This window comes from Gymnogyps californianus, chromosome 13 (genome assembly GCF_018139145.2).
Source record: "Gymnogyps californianus isolate 813 chromosome 13, ASM1813914v2, whole genome shotgun sequence".
Taxonomy (NCBI): domain Eukaryota; kingdom Metazoa; phylum Chordata; class Aves; order Accipitriformes; family Cathartidae; genus Gymnogyps; species Gymnogyps californianus.
Genome location: NC_059483.1, coordinates 17,825,822 through 17,842,381, shown reverse-complemented (window position 1 = coordinate 17,842,381; position 16,560 = coordinate 17,825,822). Strand labels below are relative to the sequence as shown.

Here is a 16,560-nt window from a genome sequence, read left to right as displayed (position 1 = left end):
TGTCTCAACTGCTCACTGCAACACAGCAGGATCTTTCATACTTACATTTCCCCGGCCATAGCATGGACTGGAAAATCCCCCTGGGCATGGCATGCAGTCTGGACCAAAGAATCCTTTGCAGCATCCAGGTTTCTGAAACAAAAGCAAAATTGGTAAGGTATGACATGACTTAACAAGAATTGCCTGGAGTCATCCTGCCCTCATAATTCTGAAATCCTGGTCCTCCTCTCTGCCATGGACTGAAATGGACTGTCTCATTTGGCATCTGTGTTTCTAGGAGGTCCCGCACTTAAATTATTTTTCAACAATACCCCTGTTCTGCTCACAGCCTATTCTTCTCAGAATAAATCACTGTTTTCTGCTCTCTCTCTGACTTCAACAAATAGGGTCCCTGTTTTCTATGAGCTTTTATTTCTTTAATAGTGCTGGCCCACTCACTCCTCCTTTATCCTTGCTGAGTACTGTGTTCCTTTGTAGGGATGTAACACTCCTGGATCACAGGCCTTGTCATGACTGACCAATGGAATAACAATCACAAGACAAACAATCAGCAGTATTTAATGAGACACCCACAAATCATTCCATATAGTTGGCACTGTGAGAGCTCAGGAGCTGCAGACAAACGTGACGTCCATAAACTCACTAAGAGAGACTTTCCCGAATCATCTGACAATGTTTCATAAACAGGATGCAATCACTTCACAGCTTACAGCACTTTCCCTGTGCTCAGCTTCCTTTGGGAGAAATGCTAAAACCAGGGCACTTTCAGAGAAAACGTGCCACAGCTAACACTGCACCATTTGTCTCATGGCTTCCTCCAGCTTGGCTGGTCGCAACTGGCGTGCTTTATTTCATTTATTTATTGCACCCAGGTTTAACTGAGCTGCTTTCTAACATTTGCAGCAGGTTGGCACCCTGTGTTCTCTCTGCCAAGGAAAAAGCAGGTAGCCAGTTCATGTGGTGCTCCTGGGGACAGCCCTTTGCATGGGACAGCTTTCCTTTTACTCCCATCCAGCCCTCTCTCAGCTCAAGGTGTCAGAGCTCTTCTTGATGAATGAGGAAGAGCAAAGCTGAGCTCCTTTCAAAGGGAATGTGGTCTTCCATCACACTCACCATGACGGTTTGATTGCAGTACCTGGCGCACCCCTTCTTCAGGACATTCAGGCCTTGTGGATCATGGATATAGACACATTCTTTTGGGAAGTGCGTTGGTTCCTGTACAAACAAAACAAGTCATCAGCACTGTAACCTTCTCCTCCGCTCTTTTTGCTGCGGAGAGCAACTATGCCTATCTCTGAGCTGAGGAAGTTCACAAAGGAGCCAAGGTGAACAAGATACCGTTATGGCATGCCTATCATGAAAGAAGGCACATGGTGGCTTCCTCTTGCTCCCAGCAGTCTCAAAGTCTGAGCCAAGACGCTGCCCTTTTGTTCTAATAATAGCGTCTATGATAAGGGAGAGAGTGAGAGTAGGGGGAGAGGGTAGGGAGAGAGGGGGAGGAAGGGAGGGAGAGGAGACAAGGGGGAGAAAAGGGTAGGGGGGAGAAATAGAGGGTAAGAAAGAGGGAAGGAAAGAGAAAGGAGAGGGGGGGAAAGGCAGGAGGGAGGGAGAGTGGGACAGAGGGGGAGTAAGAGAGAGAATGAGAGTGAGGGAGGGGACGAAAAAAGAGGGAGGGAGGGAGGTGAGACAGACAGGGAGGGAGTGAGAGAGAGGAGAAAGGACTGCAAATAATTTTGGAACAATGCTCAGTGACCTGTCATGGAGTTAGACACAGGCAGAATTGGGCCCCAGATGATTCTGGCTTCACCTGCCTCAATCAGAGAGAAAAATGAGCGACTAGTGATTTTGCAGAGCTCTACTTCAGACATTCATGCTGAGACCGCATCAGCAAGTTCTCCTGAAAGTCAGATCTCTCAGAAGACACCCAACAGTTAACAGTGGTGAACACCTCTCTGGCTTTCACAAACAACATCTTGGGCCTGGCCTTCACACGGGATTTCCTGGAACTTGCTGTTCTGCTAAACTCAGCGTGGGATAACTCAAACACCAGCACCCAGCCTCCTCCTCCTTACTCCACCTTCAGCTAGTTCTGCTCATCTCTGAATCAACAGGGAGCACAGGCCAAGAACAAATTCTTTCTCACCCTCTGTAGTGCAGAAAGCTTGTTGTGATTCTCTGGCTGTGATATGGCAGTGGTAGTACTGGATGGTACTAGTGGGATCAGGCTTGATTCTAGCAGTTTGGAGGAGCTGGCAGACCCAGCATGTGAGCAGGAAAGCTCTGCCTGAGGCAGAGCAGAAGTGCTAAAAGCTGCAAGTCTGCAATTTCATTTAGCCCAGACTGTCTCACAGCTCTCTCCATTGATTCAGCAAACAGACTTCAGAATAAGAAATAGCACAGAGCAGTTTAGTGGGTGACAGTCTGGGATCACAGAGCATGGATACGTGGGGAGTATGTATCCGCTAACAAGCCTCTCTACTGGTTGCCTTTCCTGCTCTCATTTATTTGAAAGTGGCTGGGTTAGAAACTATCAGTGTGTCTGTGTGTCATCATGCAAAGAACAAATTACCAAAATAACCACAAATATTTACCATTTCTCTGCTGCCAGGTGGGCAAACACTGTTGTTGAGGGCCTCGCAATCCACACAAGAGCCCTGTTAAGAAAACAAGAGGGGAAAACTTCATCTTCTTAAAGGAACCCATTCCCCATGCCAAGAACCCTACAGAGCTACTGCTCCCAGTATACATCCAAAACATCACAACATGTATCAGAAACATTCCTAGGAGGGAGTGTCCACACTCTGAAATGGGGTAAGTTTATCACTTAAATAAAATGACTCCTTTGTCTTGACGAGATGCTTGCACCTGACTGCAAGATGGGGTCTGTCTCCACCCTGTGAGTCTATCAGCCACTAGACACACAGCTATGCTGGAAAACACTTTGGGCATCCATGCAGCAGGCCTCACTACATCAGCAAGTTATGTGGATCCTCTGGCCATTGGGATTAACTACGTCTCTCCAAATCAGGTACCTCTTGCCTATTCAGAGCCTCATCTTCTTTCTTCAATAAGCTACCAGTGATCAAATCGGGGAGCAAGCACCGAAAATAAGGTATACAAAACTGTTCAGGTGAGAATATCGCACAGCATTTGTAGCTCCTGCTACTGAATGACTGCTTCCTGTCCAGACTACAGGATACCAATGCTGATAGAGCTGGGAACAAAGTATGGTCAGCTGAGTTAGCAACTATGGTGTGAAGAAGATCATATAAGGCCTTATGAAAAGGCAAATGTACTTCTGAATCAAAGGTAGGATGGGTACAAAGGAAGAACAGCAATCTACAAGGAACATTTGCTGATTGCCAGGAAAGCAGTGCCAAGTGCTAGCAGAAGAAACACTGACAGTGCTGATACTGCCTAAGTTCACATCAAGGGACCCCTCAGAGAGAACACATTTCCCAAATACAATTGACACAGCCTGCTTTTGTCCCTCCAGGCAAGTGTGGGGTCTACAGCAACCACTAGCGTGAGAATGGGAGAAGCTGACTTACCATCACAATTTTATGTTGCTCTTCATTGCATCTGTGAGGCAAAATGGGAATTATTGAAGGAGGGATGAAGATGCCGTCCAAGGTATGAATAATACCATTTGATGCCACAATGTCCCGCATGTTTAAGGGGATCCCTGATTCATCCATCAGAATTCTTCCCTGATGCAGAAACACAAATAATTTATCTGCGTTTTAGTCTGTTAGACTGTATCAACTACAAAAAGCCAATGCAGGAAACAGATGGTACACAACATCAAGTGCAACCACACAAATGGTCAAGCCTCTTAGTGGAGTCACCGGTTGGATAAGAAGCAAACTAATTCGATGACCTCATTTAAGTCTAGTTTTTTAAGCAGAGGAGGAAGCAGAGATGGGCTGAAGCCACATTGTTCAGAACTACATCCAGACTTTCTCCTAGCACAGGAAGGTTTGCCCAAAAGGGTTTTGATTCATACTTACATCTGCACTGATGTTGATGGTAAGTATCTGGTTAGCCATAGTAACAATGTGTGGCATCATTATCAGTTTCTCTACAGTCACCTGAAATAAAAACACAAGGGGACAGTACCATGAAAAAGCAGGGTCATTTCAGTACAGCTTACAGAATCCTTCCATGATTCCCATCACTTAAAAAACCTTCTACAGGGGACTTGACTTTAACATTTACATTTCATGAAATAATACCTTAAACACAAACAATGGGTCAGAGGGAAATCCAGGACTTTGTGTGAATTGTTTGCAATACCATAAACATAGCGGTGCTGGCAGCAGCAGCCTTGGTTTTCATTCCTTGTGTAACAGTCCAGCACAGCTGAAATCAAGTCTCACTAACACTGTCTCTTACTAATACAGCTGCAAGTAGGGTCACACTAATAAGGGGATTTTCCAGGACATATTCAATAAACAATGAAAGCTCAGCCAGAAGCATAATAAAGAACATATTTTTACTTAATTAATAAGCTTATTTCTAAAGGCAGAAAAAATATAAACTGCAGCTACTGTACTGAGAAACTTAATGATTTGAGAAGTGACAAGTTCTGAGAACCAAGACAATTGTTACTTTTGTGTCCAACAGGTTATTAACAAGCAGCTCACCTTGTTACCATGTTGTTATTCATCAACTGCAAGCAAAACTACATTTTGCTGTTTTGTCAAAGTGCTGCTCATTTTCTCTATTGGAATTAGGAAAAACACAAGGACTGACATTTGCTTTTCAGTAAAGAATGGGAATATATTGATATTTCTTAATGAAGGACATGAGATTGTACCATAATGCTTGAGTATTCACTTCCTCCACAGGTTTTGTGTCTAACTTTAAACATTTCTCTTGTTTACTGCATAACGGAAAATGTCTTGTTGATGCACTGTATTGATTTTATTTACCCTGCCATTACAGTACAGAGCAATGTTGGTGCAAGAATTGGCAGTACCAGGTCAGATCACAAGCTCACTTGCACCAGTTCTCCATCTCTAACTTTAGCCACTGGCGGAGCCCAAGGAGAGAGGAAAAGGAGCAGGGAGTTTGGACCAATTCTTCACTTGGCTATAACTTTTGTGTTGCTGCTATTAGTGTTTTAGGGAAACTGTAGGCTGGAGAGTTCTTAATTAAGGTACACTCCTAATTAATAGTTTAACGAATTCAAGTGATAACAAGAGCGCAGTCGCCTGCAGCAAACTCTGCCAGACAGTATTTTCATTGTAAAGGCCATCCAACTAAGGAGCACCATCACTCCAGGAAACTCAGAGTTTTGTAATGGAAGAGCACAAGCTATCCCTTCGGGCAACCACTTTCATGGTAAACATTTTGCCTCATCAGATCCTGAATCACATCTCTGGTCCTTCAAGAGAAGTCCAAGAAGTAGCAGCTGAAGTCATCGACACTCTGACCTCCATGCCAAACACCACAGTTGATAACGTGCTGGCCCGAAGGACCCCAATTATCTGGAATTAGAGCTGCCTGCCTTACCGCTGCTGAAGTGTAGATATGATGTTTCACAAGTTCCTGAAGCTTATTTATGCCCTAAGGAAAGAATAGAACATAAGAATTAGATACCCCTTCAATGCTCAGGAGTAAGAGGAGGCAACTACATTTTCTTTTAACCAATGACTAACAATGCCAATGTACTATAGCAGTGAATTCACTTGGCGAGTAAATTCCTTCATTTTCCCCTACCCAAAGCCAGGGTGAGGAAAGAAAGCCAAACATCAGATTTAAACAATCTGGCTAACCATATTTCTCATTGCAGGTTCCATAAGCAATCACTTCTCTCCCAAAGCCTTACAGAAACAGAGACACGGTTTAGCCATCTCCGGGAAGAAAAACTTTCAGCAATGATCAGATACATTGCACAAGCCTTCTAGCACAGCCTAGTGCGACACAGTTAGCTCAAGACATCTTAAGTACTATGAGCTCTCACCTCTGTGAAAAGATAAATGAGCCTTCCGTCTCTCAACTTATCCACACCATCATTGCTGGGTACAAACACAGTAAAGGGGCCTGGTCCATCCAGTATTGCAGGCAGGCCACAGTTCTGCAAATACAATAAAAGATTTTGTCGTGGGTCTAGTATGAGTTAGTGAGGGGGGTCTATCAGCAAGGGAGAGGAAGCTCTAAGCAACCCACTAGAGGCAGATCTATTGAAAAGCAAACGTATACAAGAGGGAACTGGACACCAAGGATAGGTATGTAGTATAACAGAGGCATAAATGCCACAAAAACATAGCTTGGACAATGAAGCCACTGGTGTGAATGCAGCTGATGTGAACAAGGGAGTACTGGGCTAATGCTCCCCATGCGCTTTAAACACACAAGTACATACACAGAGACTAAAACTGTATCTTTTTGCCTGAAGAGAAGAAAAAGAGAATCAAGTCTATAATCATAATTGCAGTTAGTGAATTTTGTAAACAACTAACAGCCACAGAGCTGAAAACAGGCAGGCCAAGATTGTTGTGAGCAATGCTAGAGCAGATCCAGATGACTCTAATGGAGGTAAAAGGAAAATCAGTCTGTCCCTAGTGAAAATACTAACTAAATGAATCCTGGGCAGCAGCCTCAAGGGCTTATAACCTGAGGACTGCTTTTATTTAGAGATCTACACCCCAAAAAACAGGTAGCTACAATCTAGCTTGGCATGGGCAGTCATGGAACCTTCACTCTTTGTCCTGACAGCAGTCAAGAACTAAACATGCTTCGGAGAACAAACTTTCCAGGGGAGAGGGGAAGGGGAGGTGGAGAAGCAGATGGAAAGAGGCGTGTATGCTTGCTGCTTGTGCCAGATCCCCTATAGATGTGAAAACTCCTATCTTTTCCATTACATTTGCTTATGTAAAATACACAAAATAAGAAATGACACAGAAAAGAGCATCCAGAAAACAAGCCAAACCACTGAGATGTATTTAAATGTTATTCAAAATTCCCACAAAACCAGCAGCAGGCTTTGCAACAGCAGCAATGCCACACCTTCCTGGGGCAGACACAAACATGCTTACCTCCAGTATAGTTTCAAATCTACTGAAGATCTCCATTGAAGCAAGGATCTCACCAATGGTTTTCTGCAAGAAGATACAAAGAGGAAAAAAATGGCTGGGGCTGAAGCAAGGTCTGAGCATATACTGGAATGCTTTTGGCCAGTTTATGTTTGTGGTTTGCATGTAAAGATCTACAGCAGACCATCATCCTCAAAGTCTTCAAACCCTCTGGTATTGGCCAGTTGACCTAGCAAGGACTGAGCCTGCAGTAACTTAGGCACAAACTCCTTCCCATGCACAACAAAGCAGATTTTCCAAGGTATGATGCACTTGAGCGCCCTTCTGTTTTCCTACTCCCATCTGCAGATTAAATTAAATGAAGAGGCAATTGCTCACTATCATTAAAACTAGAGACACACTACTTCCAGCTATATATAAATCAGTTCTGGGCTGGTAGGCAGTGGAGCTGCTCCATCATCTCAAGTCGTCCTGTGCTTTGAGGACAAGAGTTCACTCTGCCACCTGCAAATGAGCCCCAATGCTGAGAAAATACAATACGTATGCATATTCCTGAAAACACAGAGGAAACAGATGCCTTCCTTTTTGCCACATTGCCCATGAAGACAAAGGTAACAGGAGGAACGTCCCTTCAAGTTTCAAAACTTGTGAAGGGACTCGTCTGACCTTTATTTGCAGGAATATGCATGGGTTTTTGGCAGAAAGTGCTTCCCGTAGAACTTGCAGAGGCATAGAACATTATTTCCAAGGGACATTGGTACAAAGGGATTTGATGCCAAAAATGGCTGACATGATCACTAGCCTTCATTGCAAAGCCAGCAACACAAGGGAAGGAAATGTCTGAAGGAGTTCAGAGAAAGACAAGCTCTGCAGGGAGCTCTCTTACTGTCCTGCCATCCCAGAGTAGCTGCAAACCCTTCCCTGCAGGTACCTGAGCACACAAACACAGAGGTCCAGCTTCCCCTCTGGACCTCAGACACTCCTTTTTGGAAAATATCCTCATGCAGGTCATAAGACTAAGAGCATCTTAAGTGACAGCAGACTTAATCATCAGTGATGGGCACAATCAAATTCATATGAACACCCAGAACTTGTACAATTGATACACCATCCTCAGAGCACTTCAGCTGAAGAGCTACTGACAGTCAACACAACATTCCAGCTGCTTTTTAAACACACAAAATAAAGCCATAATATTACACAGTCTGACTGTTTTCATAGATTAATCACAATGGTGTAAAGTAAGTGCAAACTACTACCAAAATCCTACCAAATCCAAGAGCTTGTGTCATTCTCAGAGTAATTTTTTTGCAAGGAGACAGGAGGTAACAGGGCCTGCTTTCTGCATATAGAAACAACATAGAAATGCTCAGGCATACCAATGTAGTAGCTATAGCAAAAACTTCTCCCAGCTAACAGGGAAAAGTGCTTAGCAGAACTTGAACCTGAAACCCCTGCCCAGTGCCTTAAATTTAAGACATGACTTCAAAATGCAGAAGTCTAATGATTCTTTGTCCTCATTTTAAATATTTTTAATGCAAAGACAACTTTTTGATTATAATTTCAAAATGCAGTACAGACCAATTAAAGAAAATTTTCATTTGATTTTTATGTGAAAAATGCTTTTTCAATATTTATTCTGTAAGATATGTATTCTGTAAGATACAACTGAAAAAGACCTCATTTGCTACGAAGGGAGTGATCTTACTCATGAAAGTAGAACTCTCTACTCATCCAAGCACTGTAAAAGCATCATTGCGAGGTCTGCATCTGGCTTATGCAGTGCTATTGGCTACTTTTAATGGTCTGCTGACATAATAGGGCCTAATAGGCCTCATCAGGAGCTGAAAACAAAAGAAATAGCCTTTTCCCTTTAAAAAAAGCCTCACTGATTTGGAATTTTAATGATGAAAATAGATTTTTTTTAAGTGTTTATTCTACTGTCCCGTAAAACAGAAGAAATACGAATGTCTGGTACCTGTGGGTTTCTGAGGTTGTCAGTGCTGGTTTTTTTCCTTAGGGTGTTAATGATATGCATGATGCCATTGGCTGCTGGTAGGTTTGACTGCACAACATTGTACTGTTCCCCTGGCAGGTCTTGATATCGAAACCATTTGATGTACGTCTGGATAATAATAAAAGGTTATTTTCTTGTGGTGTATCTGTGTTATCATGATAGATCTATAAATCATTGTTCCCGTCAGTGTTCTCCGCCTATGGGTCAGCAAGATGAAGGCACAACCAGAGTTACTGTGGAAAAAGTAAATTTAAGGGGTGGCCTGGGTGTAGAACAAACATCCCACCTCTACTTGAGTTGGGTAATATTTCGATCCTGGGGGGTACTTTTAAGTCTTATTACAGAAAGAAGACCTAATCTGGGACAATCAGCTCTACAATTAAGTTTGTCTGAGTGTGAACGATGCTTGATCCCAGCTCTGGATCACAAAAGGGTGCACTGACCATCAAGGAGCTGCTGCATCAGTCTGCCAAGTACAAGGAGAGAGGCATGGTGCCTCCTGGGCACTGGAGTACAGAATTTGGAGGCTACCCTGCAACTACAGCTTTGATTGCAACTTTTGTTGGCTCATAATGCCAACAAGGAGTCTTCATAACAAAGCCAACCAGACAGGCTCACTGAATTATAAGGCACACATCTGGTCCTTCCATATTGTATACAACCCTGCACTGAAGCTGGGAGTATGGAGGTGTTCTAAGGGTAACCTACAAACTAACAAGGTATTGGTGCTGCAGCCATAATCCAAGTTCAGGCAAGCACAACTTCCCTGTGCTTTTCATTTCACCACATGCATTTCTTGAACTGCTCCTCCCTGCCCTGAACTTCAGTTCACATCACTGAGGATTCTGGCTGAAACAAAGGAAGGGGAGGGCAGACTTCCCAGATCAAAAGACTCCTGAGTAAACAAACAGGAAAGAAATTTAAAAGGAGCATCGACAAGCTCAGTTTGGATTCCCCGGCTCCAAATAGTGCTTTGTCCTTTTGATGCATGCAGGGTGCATGTATTACGACCTAGACCTCAAGGCCAAGGCTGGATCCTCAGAGAGGAAACATACGGCTCTCCCTTGGCCAGCTGCGAGCATGCATGCAGGAAAAGTGCAGGCTGGAGAGAGAACAGTGGAGGTTGGAAAACATGAGTCAATTGAAAATGGGAAAAGGGAAAAAAAGCCTTCCATATCAGAACATAATGATGAAAAACTCTTTGCTAGGATGACTAAGAAAAAAAAAATAAAAAGGGAAACCGGAAGAGAAAATATTCAGCATGTGGCTGTGTCCAAGCACACAATCTCCCAGGAGAAGCAGTCAGTCTGAAGAGAGACTTTGCTGCCTCTTCCATGTCAGCCACACAGATATTGTAGCTGCTAACAGTGCAGGGAAAAGGTCTCTTCTCCAGAACACATATACAGACCAAGGAAAGACCATTCACAAGTCAGATTCTGGCTAATTGGTTGCCTGCAAGACAGAGGAAGTGGTTGCTTGGGGTGCCTGGTCTTAAATCACCTTACTTTGGACTCCACAAAGGAGCTGCTTGTTCTGATTGCAGGCAGGCTGATTAGAGAAAAAGGTTTTTTGGTTAAAAAAGCACACCAAGGAAGCTCAAGCTCCAGTCTGTCCTACATGAAAGCAGCGGTCCGGGACTTCAGTTCAGGAGATCCTTTACCTGGCCACCGAATGTTAGCTGATGTCCTGACAAGGTCCACACAGTCTTAGCTTTCACCATGTCTTCTACCAAATGCAGACCAGGAACAATGTGCATTCTGCACAAATGCTCAGCAGTGGTATCCTTTGGGGAATAAAGACCACATAAAGAAGATAAATGACACGTTCTTTCAAAAAACTAATTTACTGAACGAGCCATAACATTACCTTTCTCCAGCTAACACACACAGAGAAATTCTTAGCATATAAGATTGAGCTTCCCCTCTTCATTTTGGATCACTGGAATAGCACTGTGGCAAATCTTCTGCTTCTGTTTGTGTACACATTCAAACACAGGGAGACTGATTAACCTGCAAGTGACTTTAGAGGAATCCCCCAGACAGAAACCTATTGGACTTGGACAATTTAAAAACTATCCTTGCATGCTCCAGATGACAAAACTTGCTGAAGCTCCCCATACACAATCTTTGTTTATGTTGGACCATGTAGGTGGTCTAAGCTGCTGAATTTACATTTAGTTTCTTCCTTTCTTTTCTGGGCTTCCCATCATTGGTGTTTTTTTAAGACAATCCTCTGTCAATACTGATTTAGGTGGAACTGATCCTTGTGGGAACAGGTAGACTAGATAACTCAGGGGCCTTTCCTGATGTATTTTCTATGAATCCAGAAGTTACCATGATGACCTAGGCACAGGGCCTGACTTGTGTTAGTGGAAACCTCTGCTCAACAAGGTACTAGGAGACAGCTAACATCCCTGGCATTTGTAGGTTAGGAGTTGCTCCCTAGGCTCTATGTGAGTTACTGCTGCTGCATAGCTAGCTTTGCTATCAAGCAAAGGAATGATATTTCTAAACCAGTTGGAAATGTAATGTTCAAATGGGGTTGGTCTGTCTGGATTATTTTTAAGACATTTACCTTCTATCCGAGTGCTACCTGCAAGCTAGCTGCCACCTGAAACACAACAGGCACCTTGCCTAGCATGCAATTAAAATCCCTATTGCATGAGCTGCATTTGTAGCTCATGTGCTGATTTTTAGCTCTGTCCTGGGGAAACGGCTTATATACCTTTTCATCCTAATAATGGATAGCCTGGTTGTGGGCTTAACTGTGCAAAAACTACTGCAAATGAACACAATTTAATTAAAAAATAAATAAAATAATAATATGACCTGCAGGACCTACTTGCTGAAGCCTAGAACTCTCAAACCCTTGTCCTGGCTCCCATAGCAGTTTTCTGCAGCCCTGCCACACTTGCTGTCCCCATTAATAAAATGAGCTCTTCTCAAGAAGTTGACACCATACCCACATCTAGGGCCATAGGCCCAGAATCCAATACTTTGATGCAAATCTCAGCCCCTTTTGAAAACCCCACCCTCAAGTAGTGAAAAGGTACCTAAAGTTTTGAGAAGTCACACACAGGAGGTTCGAGCTTTAAATGAAGAACGGCCAGAAAAACTTACACTTCCTGACATTAAAAACAAACAAACTCTGTCAATATGGGAGAGAGACATAGAGGTTTTAAAAATGTAACATCCTCTTTGAGACTGCAACTTAACCAGACAATGAAGAGTCTTCCCAAGAGATTGCTTCTATAAATACTACCTTCCAAAGTTCCTCTCTCATGTGTCAATCAGTTTTTACAGGCTGCAGAACTTGGGCAGGAAAGTATCCTAAGACAGCAAAAATTTGCTAAAACCAAGAAAACTTACGTTAAATTCCATTCTATCATGAATCGGAAGAAGGGATGGTACAAAGACTGTGAAAGGCCCGTATTTAGTCAGCAACATTGAGCAACCAGAAGCTGTAAAAAGAGTGGCAAGGTGAAGTAGTTACTTGGCATATGGTTTAACTCCAGCAATAATTATTCCTCTTGTTAACAGCACAATTCAATCTACACATTTTTGGCCTGATGCAAGTTAACTAGTACCTGTTTACAAGGAACCAGAGGGAGTCTGGTATTGCTATCACAGCCCACCTTGGTTGCTATTAGTTTTAAGCACTTGCCCACAAGATTTCTGAAGAATTGCTAGTGACTTTGGTCCACTTTGAATCACTGCTGAAATTTGCAAAATATTCATAATAATTTTGTTCCCACATGCTTACTATCTTATTCTTGGGCCAAGTGTTCTCTGTCTTCCCCTTGAAACAACTAATTTTTGGGTGTCATCAGGATTTATTGAGACTAAACACTTCTTGAGAAGCTGCTATGAACAGACAGTTGTCAGTCTTCACTCAGTCATTAATGGCCCATCAACAAAGTCTACATCAACACAGGTCATTAAGTATTAAGTCCCACTGCACAGGAATTAGGAACCCAGAGATCTTCATGTGATTGCCCATAACACAAATCATTATGGAAAACATATGCAAAAAATGAGTGTTGGCAACACTGATATGTAGGAGGAAGGGGTATTCACAAAAGCTAAGCTGAGCTTTGAGCACTATCTCTATGCTTCTGTCAAGTTAGTGGAGATAGAGAAGACTGTGCAGAGGATGAGTTGGAGAAGGTATCTAATAAAAATGTGCTTTGACATGAGCTATAGGGTTCTCACTCTTTCCTTGAATTACAGTGAGGCAAAAATTAACCTTTGCGGATATCACTCCCCACATTTGCAGTACACAGATTCTAAAACAGCCTTCTATGCTTTGCAAAGCAATTCCTCACTCAGAAAGTACCATGGTGCATAGAATAAAGCCTTTTCATCTCTGTAATAGCCACTCACACATGCGTGCTGGCAAGGAGGCTGTTTAAGGGCTTAGTAGATGTTCTACTAAGCAGAGGACCCCTGGCACACCAGCCTCAAGCATCACTGCTAGAAAACTCAGCGACAGCTGAAAGACTGCTGAGCCTTCAACATAGATACTGCTGGTGGAGGCACACTGGTGGTTTGATACAAATGGGTTTAAATCACACCTCCAAGGCACATTTTCCTTCTTCTGCAGATATGGTACGTCCTTCACTGGGACTGTCAAATACCTAATACTCATCCACAGGGCTCTCTGCAACAGTCTCTTCAATTCACAATCCAGAACTGGTAATACGAGTTCAGAGACGTGATGTGTTTAATTTTGCAGCCCACGGTCATATACTGCGAAATAGATCTATTATGCTGAAAGGCTTTTAGCCTTTTCTGACACACTCTTGTCCCCACGTTTGCTCCATTCCCCAAACAAATTCAAAAGACATTTACCAAACATTTTCCTGGCGACGTTTAATTTCCTAACAAACCTTCCTCGTGAATTATGCTGATTTATCTCACTCAAGAGATCTTTATAGCAACTTCTCCCATCTCCAATCTCCCCTTCTTTACACACACAGCTAATAGACAAGAATGAAACATAACAAACCATTAGAAAACAGTTCACAACACATTCAACAAATGTGAGTAGAACAACATGTCAGTATCTACACTTGAAAGACAAATCCCAGCTTTAAGGTGTAGGTAAGAGCTTAGTAACTTCTGCCTAAACTAAGTGACAGGAAAAAAGATGCACGCTTCTGGAGTGCAAGCAAATTTGGGCCTACCCAAAAAGAATGAAGACGCTTTCTCAGATACAATCAACATAAGGACTGTCTGCTCTAGCGTTCAGGGTAGATAGCCACAATATATTTATCAACACCTTTCTAACTAGATATTCAGTCAGTACCAGTCATTACAGCATCTGAACATCTGAGGTAATGCATAAAAACCACAGGCTAAGTGAAAATCTAGCAAACAGCTCCTATGTGACCCCTCAGCTTCAGTGAGAAGTGCCAGCTCAAGCACATCAGTTAGCTACGGTTCATCTTAGACTTAATGAGGGCCCCAGAGAGGCTAATGACTTTTCCAGAAAAGCTTATCTACATGTGAAAATCTCTGTCCTGATTCACACGGATTTATAGTCATTACTCAGAGACTACTTAAGATCACTGGCCGATAACCATGTTTTTTCCCGTTTGGGTTTTGTCCAAGTATTGGCTCTGCTCTTTCTGTTTCAGGGATCCAAAGACATGCGACACGGGAGGAATTTGACATTACTCCAGCCTCAGAGAGCTGAGTGCCAGCTCCCTGCTAAGGGAGGGATTGTGCTGAACACTGTGTCCTGCACTTTGCTAGCGTATCTTCAGAAAGGGAAGCCACTGTGTTTCATTTCTGGCCTAGATCACACAATGAGCAGGTGGATGCTAACAGTTTTAGCAGCACTGGAGAAGGAAGAGTCAAGGAGATGGGACTGCTCTTTCCCTCTTCAGTCTCTCAGAGAAGCTCCACCTTTTTTTGGTAACACACAAAATCCTCAGTGAAGCTTTCTCTGGTGTTTGGGAGGCCATTATGCAAAAATGATCCTAGATCTGGCAGTATTTCCCATCTAAGGGTATCAACTTCTAGGTGTTTTGCTCCAGAAGACTAAATGAGGTCTGGTGTTTCTTCTGTCAACCTCCCCCTTCCCTGTCAATCTGCAACTCTAATTAATTTCTTGCTTACCGGCCTGAGTGGGAGGAGAGTCAAAGACTTAGCCCTCAGAATCAAATGTGGGCAAATGTGAGCAAACAAAAGTCATACATCTCCCTTTTAATGATTAATTATTAACTGATAATACCCTACTACTACCACCAACTTGGGGAGCTACATCTCCAGTTCACAGCACAGAAGACACTGCTGCCCCAGATTTAAAGCATCTTGTGACCCACATGCCAAAATTTACAATGACTGATGTAAAACTCTTTACTTTCCATGGGCTTGTTACAAACAGGGTCTTCTCAAAAGGTGACTGGCCCATTGTCCTCAGTTAGCTCTCAGTTTCTTCAAAATTCAGCTCATCCAAACTCAGTTTCCATTCTAGCTGCAGAATAAGCTTCTTTAATAGCAATCTTTAAACTGGCTTACCTAGGATTCCCCTGGGAATTAATTTCACACGTGGAAGTCACATCACAAAGATACTGCCGGCAATCTTTGGGAAATACAGAACACTCGGATGACGGAGTTCTCCTACTCATCCCAGGCTTGCAAACACAAGATGCCTAAGGGAAGGCAACACAGTGATTACAGAGCTGCATTCATCACCTTTTACCCCATAAATTACCCTACAAAAGAGCTGTCTGGTGTCCCTTTGAAAAATCTAAGGTGAGGAGAGCAGATTTGACCAACACAATGGTGAGCTCATTTGAAGAACTTCTCACCTAGCCATTTTTCAGACCCTTACAGGTTGCTGACGTGCTGTTATTGCCCTTACCTCTCCTGGACGTCTGTAAACACAAATTGTAGAGTTTTCTGGGCAGCCTCCATTGCTGTCAACACAAGGGTTTATGGGCTGACAAATCTTCCCATCTCCTTGAAATCCTTCTTTGCAGGCACATTGATACTTTTGTGGTCCAAGAATCTTACATACAGCGAAGGGGGAGCACGGAGAAGCAGCACAAGGATCCTGAGCTGCAGTTAAAGAGATGAGAGGTGAGAGTAACCAAATTTCTGTTTTCAAAACAGCACTTACTGCAGCACAGCAGAACACAAAAGGCCTGGAAAGAATGGAGTATAAGGAATTCATACGATTAAACTTCTAAAATTTCCCAGGAAAATAAAATAATTTCAGACAGCAGACGTTCTGGGTTTTTTAATCTGAGGAATTTGGATGACACATTCTTCATGTTACTTCATGACAGAAGTGTGAGTGACAGAGGATGCTTGGATTTACTTTTGAATTTCCACCATACCTGAAGATATATTAAACTGCAGTTTGGTCAGCAAAAACTGCAAAATGCCAGTGAAAACAGAGCTATCCATAGCTAGCTAATCACATGCATCTTATTGACTTTCTTTTAACAAAACCAATTCACAAACTTAAATTTGAAATCAGTGAAGAAATCCT

General features: G+C 42.9%; 1 protein-coding gene across 1 annotated transcript in view; it reads right to left on the bottom strand.

Moving 5' to 3' along the window:
• Nucleotides 1-16,560, bottom strand: part of STAB1 (stabilin 1) — a 67,170-nt gene that overhangs the window by 38,665 nt on the left and 11,945 nt on the right. The window contains exons 8-21 of the mRNA XM_050904418.1: nt 15,928-16,124; nt 15,582-15,715; nt 13,908-14,035; nt 12,426-12,517; nt 10,718-10,840; nt 9,019-9,165; nt 7,044-7,106; nt 5,969-6,082; nt 5,518-5,571; nt 4,011-4,091; nt 3,552-3,710; nt 2,592-2,654; nt 1,114-1,215; nt 46-132 (exon numbers count right to left, since the gene is read on the bottom strand). Of these exons, the coding sequence (XP_050760375.1) occupies nt 46-132; nt 1,114-1,215; nt 2,592-2,654; nt 3,552-3,710; nt 4,011-4,091; nt 5,518-5,571; nt 5,969-6,082; nt 7,044-7,106; nt 9,019-9,165; nt 10,718-10,840; nt 12,426-12,517; nt 13,908-14,035; nt 15,582-15,715; nt 15,928-16,124 (1,544 nt within the window). The remainder of the gene's footprint in view (nt 1-45; nt 133-1,113; nt 1,216-2,591; nt 2,655-3,551; nt 3,711-4,010; nt 4,092-5,517; nt 5,572-5,968; nt 6,083-7,043; nt 7,107-9,018; nt 9,166-10,717; nt 10,841-12,425; nt 12,518-13,907; nt 14,036-15,581; nt 15,716-15,927; nt 16,125-16,560) is intronic.